The following is a 9,579-nucleotide window of genomic DNA, read 5'->3' as shown; positions in this document are numbered from 1 at the left end:
AGGCCTCTTAACACCTGGTTTTTGGGTTCGTTTTTCTCCGGCCCACCTGCTAACCTCCTGCAGTGGCCCAGCACTTTACACCAATCCTGCTAAGACTCTGTCTGTCATCCTCTCTGATTGAATAGCCGTGTTGCTCGGGCCTGGCATCATATCTCTTGCCCGAGGCTCGTTTTCATGAGGCTTGTAAAGATGCCACTGTTATCTGCTAGTAATCCCAGGCTTCTCTGCCCAGCTATGCCCTCCACTGCTGGTGACAACATCGACTCAAAGGGATGCACTCGCAGATTGTCAAATTACACGCAACATGTCAAGGGCTGCCACAAGGTGTGAGCGTGTTACGAGGACGGCCTCATAAAACATTTTGTTTCATTCTTTGTGCCAGACAGGTGTTTCTGTTACAGCTACACTAAAATATTACTGATTGATCACATGTTGATTATATGGATGAATTCTGAATTTGTTACCTGTGGGTCGCAACCTTCCTGCGCCGTTGTTCAGTCATAAGAATCTGGCGTATGACTGGTGTCTTGGGTTCGTTGCTCTTTGAAGCTATCGACCGAGAAATCCTCTAGCTCGTGGCCGGCCCTCGGTTGTCGAGGCTCGTGATGACACACATGCTCAGCAGACAAAGTGCCCGGACCACCCGGGCTTTAGGTGTCCTGACCTTGGAGGCTGGCTGTGAAAAATAACAACACAATGGGAGAAAGAATGTCTCCTGCGCTGCTCAAGGGGTCAGGCTGCTGCCCCTTTCAGGGTGAAGTTCACCGTGTCTCATGAGCCCCTGACGGGTTATGTAAAATGTTTGTTTTTCAAAGGTAAAGAGACAGATGTAATAGACTCCAGAAGTGTGTCAGGTCTCACTTTTAGCGTGTGTACATGTAGCGGTCAGGCAGAAGCTCAGAGGGACAATGTTTGACAAGCTCCGGGAGCTGAATCACCGGAGATCCAGAAATGATTCAGCTCAGTCCATTGATCTGAAGCCCACTCTGAAAAACGTATCATTCTGTCCAATCCCATATCAAAGAAAAACAAAATAGCAGCAATGCCATCTGTCTGTTCGTGACATTCTGGCGAAACGGTGATAGATTTACAGCAACTTCTTTCGTTTTTCAGCTATTTGAGGTATCTGTTAAACAGATTGTTGCATTGATTTCTGGGAAGACAGATGGTGGTGTGCATGCTTCTGCTGCTGCTGGAGGAATGAAGAATTGTTCAGCTCGGTAGATCAAATTCAGTATAGGCATTAGGCTGCATTTTTATTGAGCGTAGGCGCATAGGATCTCACGGACATATTTTTGAGTAGCTTTGGTTTCTCTCTGGCCACAGTTGAAAGTAGATAGAGTAGCATGAGGCACTCGAAAATGAGACAAAATACCATTTACTTTTTCTGCCAATGAAATAAAACAGTCTTGTTTTGAAGTCTTTAAATGGTTAGGTGATTATTTCAGACAGACCCATACTGTATGGTTTAGATATAAATCCATAAAAAGAGATACATAATGCTTTGAACAGAATTCTTTTTAGTAGACATTTAATCTATTTTATATGTGAAGCTTTTCAAACTGAAATTATTATTCAACTCTTGGTCTGGTTGAGTATATGTGCTGTTTTGTGTGCCCAGTCTCCACAGAGGGATGTGGACTTAGTCGCATTAAAATATATTTAATCTTGTCTCCTGCACTCACCTCCTTCTGAGACCTCCAGCCACCCTGCAGTCTTTTCATCCCTGACAACCCAATGTACCCTCCTGCAGCCCGTGGCCTTCCATGCGATCATTATTCCCTGTGATTGACACTTTGGGATGGTGTGCATTTCATTGATGAGAGTTTTAGAGCTCTGGGGCTCGTGATCCTTCAGCGATCGGTGGTACGTCACCTTAAAGTCATCCCAGGGGGGACAGTCAGAGATCAGTTTCAAATGCTCTGTCGCCTTCATCACCAAATGCACACTAACGTAACCTGCCATCCAGGAGTCTGCAGAAGCCGACCTGGACAGGGACACGACCGTGGGTAAAGAATCCTTACAAACACTACGTAAAACATTTCACTGGGGGACAGAAATGCCTTGAATGGAGTTTTATCTCTGTATTAGTGAGCTGGTAGAGTTATAGACCATCTTCTGTGATGAGCCTACGAGTAGAATGGAAAATAGATCTAAAACCTTAAGAGATAAGGCAGTAGTATGTGTATTATTTCTTTATTATGATGGCTGTTAGACAATATCACATGTGACTTAGAAATAGAACAACAGGTCAGGCACATTTTCTCCTGAACAGAGACTGATATTATAACATTGTAGTCTTAATATGCATCGCTTATTTATTTTTGGCTCTGAATTACTTTCTAGAGCCAGCTTTGTTCTTAGCTAATGTTAATTTTTCTGTTAAGTTTTATTATTGCATTTTGCAGTTAAGTAAAGGTAAATGTATTAAATGAAGTCAAACAGTTCAAATGAAGTAACTTTATTAATCTGAACAGGGTACAGAGAGCATCACATCTCTGTTGTTGTTTCTTATAGTAGAGAGACTTGTTTAAGAAACTTTAGGAACACACGTATAGTGTGCAGTGCCGCAAGCATTAGGAGCCTCCACCATCGGTACCTTGAGAGTGTCTGCTAAATTGTTGACCATGCGGGGACCTTACGGTACGACTCATTCCTGTGTCAGAAAAAGTCTTTGAGGTGTGTGCACCAGTGACCTCTGGGTCACATACCACACAAAGCGGCTATGCAGTTATACGGGCCGTGCAGACATTTAAATAAAAAATCTGGCAAACGGAGGTGCACGGTGTGAGGCAGGAGAAGAAAGAGGGGATGGGGGCATGGAGAGCTTGTTCCTGAGCCATGGTCAGCTGGGAAAAGGGCTCAGTGTGCGCAAAAGATTCGAAATATGTTGAGGTAATGTGTGTGTTATCTTTTCTCCTCGCCGTCGGCCTTCCAGTACCTCCCCTCGCCGTGTGTCGTCAGCACTTTATCTCAGAGCCTGGCAGGAGCTGCAGGAGAAAACGGGAGGAAATCTGATCCATATGGTGGCACTATAAAGCTCCTCGCTGATGTTCAGGCTTCATCAAAACCTGGTCACTACTCATGACTGGCATCCTCCTCTCACACCTGGGCACTACGGTCTGAACATCTCACTCTCTCATCAGCAGCAACAGTTTTTTTCTGCCTTTTTTCAGCGGTGCCTCAGCACAAAGTTCTTCTTCTCATTAAGGTAATTTTTCTCCATGTCACTGACTGTTATTTGACAGCGATCCTGGTAAGAGTGGTTGTTATTTTCCATGTGTTACATACTGTGAAGAATGAATTAACCTGTTGCTTTGCACGCCCCTATTCTTTACGTTGCCTCAGACATGAAGATACTGGGCCAGGTTCTTTTCTTGGTTTTGCTTGGGGGCATCTGGTGTCAGAATAACCGTAATGCTAAAGCTACTGGTAAGTCCACAAAGAGGTCTGGAGGGAACCAAAACCAAGGAGGGGATGTTGCCCAGTCTCCCCCTGCGGCTCCTGCTAGTCCTGGAAGTACTGGAAGCGGTGGAAGCTCTCGAGGCAGTGGAGGCACGGCTGAGTCAGGTGCTGCAGCAGCTCGAGCAGCTGGACAGCAGACAGACGAGATGAGGCTGCACTTCCTCAAGAACACCCACGTTACATGCAACGATGGAACAGCAGCTGGGTGAGGTGTTCCCCGTTTTTCACTTGTGATTTATTTGTCTGTTTTTGCCAGTGGAGTTTCTTTTAACTCAATAACATGACGATTTCAGAAGCTAAACAGAATCGTGGGTCGACATCTTGACCGTCTCCTCATTGCCGCTTATTTCTGCTCTACAGGTTTTACCTTAAGGAGTTCAGAGGAAGCCGCCGGTGGCTGTTATTTCTGGAAGGCAAGTATTTAAAATCCTAACTGGTTAATTTGGTCCCTAAAGGTCAGCTTGCTTTGGCGTGACGCCCCCTCTGGAATTTTGATGGGGATGTAATCTTGTCTTGTCATCTTCTCTTTTTCTCCATATCTGGTTGCTGCCTTTTACTTTGATAGACTAAGGTTGGGATAGATGTATGTGGATTGTCATCCAACACTGTGTATTACACAACCTAGAACACAACATTTTAGCCATCTGAGGTGACTTAGCAATTGATCCTAATAAATAGATTTTGTTAAATTTAATAAACTCAGATTCAATTGTATGCAACAGTATTTCATATGACTGTCTAAACGAATCAACTGATTAGGTGTTGACAGTTCCTAAATGGAAGGAATCATTTGTCTCTCTTGTCCAATTATGAGTTAATATGCAGTCTTGCAAAACTATAGGTGTATTCATTTCACTCTCCATTCCTCACAGGCCTCTGTGATGTGCTAACAAGGGTGTCCCTATGAATGTCTAATAGTAGTCTCTGTTATTTTTAGGCGGCTGGTGCTGCTACAGCAAAGAGACCTGTGATTCCAGGTACCAAAATATCCCCCGTCTAATGAGCTCATCAGGGTGGCCCCAGACTAAAAGTGGTAGGTCAGCCGGCCATGTTCGAGCATGCACGTCAAAAGCGTTCCCAGGTTTTGTTCCTATCGGTCTAATCGGTGGTTACTTTGTTTTTACAGGAAGCGGAATATTGTCTTCTCAAGTGGAGGAAAACCCACACTGGCATAATGCAAACATTGTGTAAGTAGATGTATCTTTATGTGGCTGCATGTGCAGATGGACACAATTTGTATGAGTTAACAAGATGGATAGAATTTGTATGAGCGGGGATGAGAAAGCAACACATTATTTTGTTTTCATTTCATTATTTTCTTAAACTGCATTAAGTTTTTATTTGGACCAATTGTGTGGAGCTGGAGCTTTGGCATTTAAATGTGGCTTAACAAAAGTTGTCACAGTGCACATGTGCCTGCAAACTGTTGCATATTTAGACATCCATCAGACCCGCCTGCTGCGGACAAGTCAAAATGAGGTTTATGAAAGCAGCGAGGTTGAGCCAAAACAGTAAAACAAAGATGAAATCCTAAACTAACCTACAAACCTCATCATCATTCATTACCTCTGATCTGCTGGTTTATGTGAGTGACTGAGTTCAGATTTTCTGGTGGTAATTTGAGAAGGTGTTAATATAAGTATGTGAATCAGGATCAGTCAAGGTTTAAAGTGCGATTGCTTAATTAAAAAAAAGAATGAAAATATAAAGTTGCAACAAAATATGACAAGTAACTTAAAGTGGCTAATGTTTTTATTACCTCAATGGAGGATAGAAGAAACTGACTTGACAGCTTTAATCTAACCAATCACATTTGATTCCTTTGGCTGCAGATTCATCCCATACTGTTCCAGTGATGTCTGGAGTGGTACTGGACCTGCCCCAACCCCACCTCCGAGGCCAAGACAAGGCAGGGAGAAAGAAAGGGAGAGAAATGCCAACGCCAGTAAGTTTCGTCTCAGTATTTTGTCACTTCAGAGCAATTACAGATCTGTGCCTACTTTGGCTGTGAGAGAAGAAGTTCTAGTCATTTGATTTCCGTCTTTGTTTTAGCCGAGTACACCTTCATGGGATCATTAATAATCCGTGAGGTCATCAAAGATCTCATCCCTAAAGGAATCAAGCAAGCCAAGGTTGTCATGCTGTCTGGCACTAGGTGAGATTGTTTTATTGCTCACGGCGTGAAGGTGACTACATCTTAAGGACGGGAGCTGCTGTTCTCTGTGCCATCTGGAACATTGCCATGTCTAACATTAATCAAGAGAAGCCCTATTTCAGGTGCATCCTCTTGTCAAACAAAGATGTTTACAGTCAGCTGGGAATAAATGACATAATGTTTATTAAAGGGCCGTGTCCGGTAATGGTGAACATACTTCCCAGGTTAGCAACATTAGGAAATCTTAGGCCTCCCTCTTCTAGCTGTGTTAATGTTCGTATCCCTGCTATTAGCTGGCAGGGGCTATCATTTTGATACCCCTAACAAAGATGTTGGTGGTAAAGCCAAACTATTCATTCATTTTCTTGGCTCCCCTACAGTGCTGGTGGAACAGGTGTTCTTCTCAACATTGAGAGGGTGGCCAGTCAGCTGGAGCAGCTTGGTGCAGAGGCTCAGGTCCGAGGCCTGGTCGACTCAGGCTGGTTCCTAGAGAGTAAGCAGGAGAGATCACCTAACTGCCCCGAGACCGTTTCCTGCTCACCTGAGGATGCTATCAAGAATGGCCTCAGGTAAAAACATGCATCCCTCCGGCAGCCTTTCTGTGTTAACTCACTTTCATTGACCAGGAGTATAATAGTGTGAAATAAACCTTTCCAGTAACGTCCTTTTGTCTTTAAATCTCCAAACTGTGTATTGTTTCCTCAGGCTGTGGAATGGGGTTGTTCCTGATAGATGTCGGCAGCTCTATAAGAGAGGGGAGGAGTGGCAGTGCCTCTTTGGTCACAGACTATACTCCACCTTGACCTGTGAGTGCTGGTATCCAGGTTTATCATGGGGTTGGAAGAGCAGGTCATGCAATTAACTTCAAAAGTAATGTGCTCCAAAGTATGGCCATTGTGACTTTCAGAAACTCAGAAGTGAAAGCAAACAAATACTGAATAAATTCTGTGCTTTTACTTAAATGTATCTCATACCTCCCCCACCAAAATACTGTACTTCTCAAACAAACATTCAAGTGCCCAGTCTAATAACAGTTTTTTAAAACTCTGTTGGATTAAACAGGTGATGTTTTGTAGATCCTTTACATTAAAGCGTATAGCCTGCATTCAGGGGTGTCTGCTGGTTGGTTTAGGACAGGTAGGAAAGTACTCTTTGTTTAGACAAGTCCTTAAGAAAATATATATCAGTAAGACTCCATAGAGCTGAAAGGAGCTGCAGGGTCAGGTGGTATTTCCCTGTGGGTGTGTTGCTGTACTTCATTCACATAATTCTGATAATACTGATCAGAGCATCTTTAACCCTTCGTTTTCCCTGTAGCTCCACTATTCGTCACGCAGTGGCTGTTTGACGAGGAGCAGCTGAGAATGGAAAACATCTACATGGGTGGGCAGAGTCTGTCTGAGGAGCAGTGGCAGTACATACAGAACTTAGGCTTGGAGCTCAAAAACTCCCTGAGAGATGTTACGTAAGTTCCCAAGTGACAAAATCCTGTTACTCATCAGATGAACACCTGTAGTGACCGTAATTCATGTGTCTTTCAGCGGTGTATTTGCTCCATCCTGCCTGTCCCACACACTGATTACCAAAAGGTAAGATCAGATGTTTGACTCCTGTTATGTTAATGGGTTTTTACGCCTTACACGCCTAGTTTTCTCACCGTTTCACTTGGTGAACTCATGCTGCTATTTCTGTTCACTCCTTCATCATGCCAAATTCTTCATGTCACCAAATGCCATTTCACACTTTCCCTAACCCCTCGGTGCCCCTTGAACACACTCTGACTGATGGATCAGTGAAATCTTAGCTAGGTTTACCTGATCAGGCTAAGATAGGTGCATTTACTGAGTTTTATGAGCTCGGATCAGAGGAGCTAAATGTGTCGTGTCAGTGTATGTAATTTTGTAGTTGCAGTTCTACGATATGCTATAACTCCTATATACATATAACTCTTGCTGCTCCTACATAAAAAGGGGACATATAATATTGCAAACCATTCCCTTTCCTTATCTTTTCACAAATGTTGCCTCTTTCTTTATTCCTCATTTGTGACTTCTTCTTCTTTGTTTTGTTTGATCCTTAAGTAACTGGATGACTTTTCAAGTGAGAGGCACCTCGCTGCCACGGGCCCTGCAGTGCTGGGACAGGAGTCTGGAAGCAACGCGCAACAACCGGACCCCCGCCAAAGGTTGTCCTTTCCACCTGGTGGACACCTGCCAGTCGCCCCAGTGTAACCCCACCTGCCCGGCCTTGGTGGACCAGGCCACCCAGCAGGAGCTTACCCTCCTCCAGATGCTGGTAGCGATGGGCCTTGACCTCCAGAGGCTGGGCCTGGACCCCCAGGGAGATGCAGATTCTGTGGCCAGCATGGCCAGTAACGGTGGTTAAGTGCAAAAATTGAGGGGGAATCAGGAGAGAGCCGCGTTAAGGCTCAATAGATGAAACAAAAAAAAAATGTGTTGAAAATTAAATGTAACCGTAGAAGTACTACAGAAATCTGGTTACTATGTCTTGTGCTGCTCAGCATTCCATTATGCTCCACATGTCTGTTAACTTTGTGACTTGGCTGGTGGGTATGTCACTGCGTCTGGGTTTGAGTGGTGTAGCGCACCTTCTAGTGGACACCAGAGGGAAGAGCTCTTGGTCTAAACCCTCAGCTGTACTGGTTGTAGAGCTTTGATCTTTAGCAGATGGCTGGACATAACCTCCTACAACACACTCTCATCCTGATCACTCAACAGGAACATTTACCATCAGAGCACGGTAGTAGAGTTGTAATGAACAGAAGCTCCTGCAAAATCTCAGAGACGAGAAAAATATACATTTGCACTTATAGCTTTTGAGCATTTAAATTCTCTTTGAATAAAGCTTTGTTTATTTAGACCCTTCTACCTAATAGTCATACAACATTTTTTTTTCATACAATAACTGAGTATTCAGATTCTTACATAATAGCATGCAAGTCAGATATGTGTTTACCTGATCCAATTAAGGAAACACACACACACAAAAAAAATGTTTGTGTATGCACGCACAGTTCCGAATATGCTGATGTTTTTTGTGACTTAGTTGTAGACTTTAACGCCCAATGCTGTGCTAACTTATATATATTAGCAATATAATATCTATTTACATATTTTCTATGCATGTAAGACAAAAGTGTCATTTGCTGTGTTTCTGTGTGGGAACCAGCAGATGATTACTGTCCTACCACAATAATTTGCTCTCATTAATAGCTAAGATCTTTTGAAATAAATAAAGCCACTTTAACCATTTGACATGCATTGTCTCCAAATGGATAATGTAACCGCTTAGTGTAACCTACATGGAGCAGTCCATAACAGAATCTGTCTTTCATAATGTCATGCCTGTCTGATTAGGTGTTTACTGATGTGACTGGAGGCTGATGCTTAATTTTCATGTAGGTACTGAAATAACTAAGCTGTTGCACATGTTCAAACAGTGAATAAAAATATGACATATCTCTGACATTGTTCCCTTCTGTTTATTCTGTTAAGACTTTTATATATAGTAACCTCAATGAGGGAATACACACATGCGAAGTAAGCTTTTAAAAGTCGACTGCATATATTTTACTCAGTAGGAAAACAAGCAACGGGGCAGTAGCTTAAGTAGAAACGGTAAAATGTTCCCAACTAAAAAATCTAAAAATAAAGCCCAAATCAAACTGATCACATTTTCGATTTTTTTGTACAAAACCCCATTGTGTATGCAACAAAGAGGTCGTTTTTAGAGCTAGTTTTATTATGTTAAATTCTATTCTATTTTACTATTTTGGTTGCACTGCATGCTGTCAACAAATATTACGTTAAGTCGGATTTCTTTGGATTAAAAAAAAAACTATTACCATTTCCTAATTACTATTTACTGTCTCTATTGTAATGTAATATGGCGCTAAAATAGACAAATGCATTGCATTTGATATATGAATGCAATTGTTC

The 9,579-nt window shown here is 42.8% G+C and overlaps 1 protein-coding gene across 1 annotated transcript; it reads left to right on the top strand.

Moving 5' to 3' along the window:
• The first annotated feature begins 1,955 nt into the window (after positions 1–1,955).
• Positions 1,956–9,106, top strand: notum2 (notum pectinacetylesterase 2). Its single transcript, XM_047578659.1, has 13 exons — positions 1,956–2,009; positions 2,939–3,211; positions 3,349–3,670; positions 3,826–3,878; positions 4,403–4,498; positions 4,592–4,652; positions 5,298–5,410; positions 5,518–5,620; positions 6,001–6,189; positions 6,326–6,426; positions 6,938–7,085; positions 7,162–7,209; positions 7,702–9,106. The coding sequence occupies exons 3-13, from the start codon at positions 3,351–3,353 to the stop codon at positions 8,003–8,005; spliced, it is 1,536 nt and encodes a 511-aa protein (XP_047434615.1). The 5' UTR covers positions 1,956–2,009; positions 2,939–3,211; positions 3,349–3,350; the 3' UTR covers positions 8,006–9,106.
• The last annotated feature ends 473 nt before the right edge of the window (positions 9,107–9,579 follow it).

Source organism: Mugil cephalus, chromosome 2 (genome assembly GCF_022458985.1).
Source record: "Mugil cephalus isolate CIBA_MC_2020 chromosome 2, CIBA_Mcephalus_1.1, whole genome shotgun sequence".
NCBI classification, from domain to species: domain Eukaryota; kingdom Metazoa; phylum Chordata; class Actinopteri; order Mugiliformes; family Mugilidae; genus Mugil; species Mugil cephalus.
This window is presented reverse-complemented; position numbering and strand designations above follow the sequence as displayed.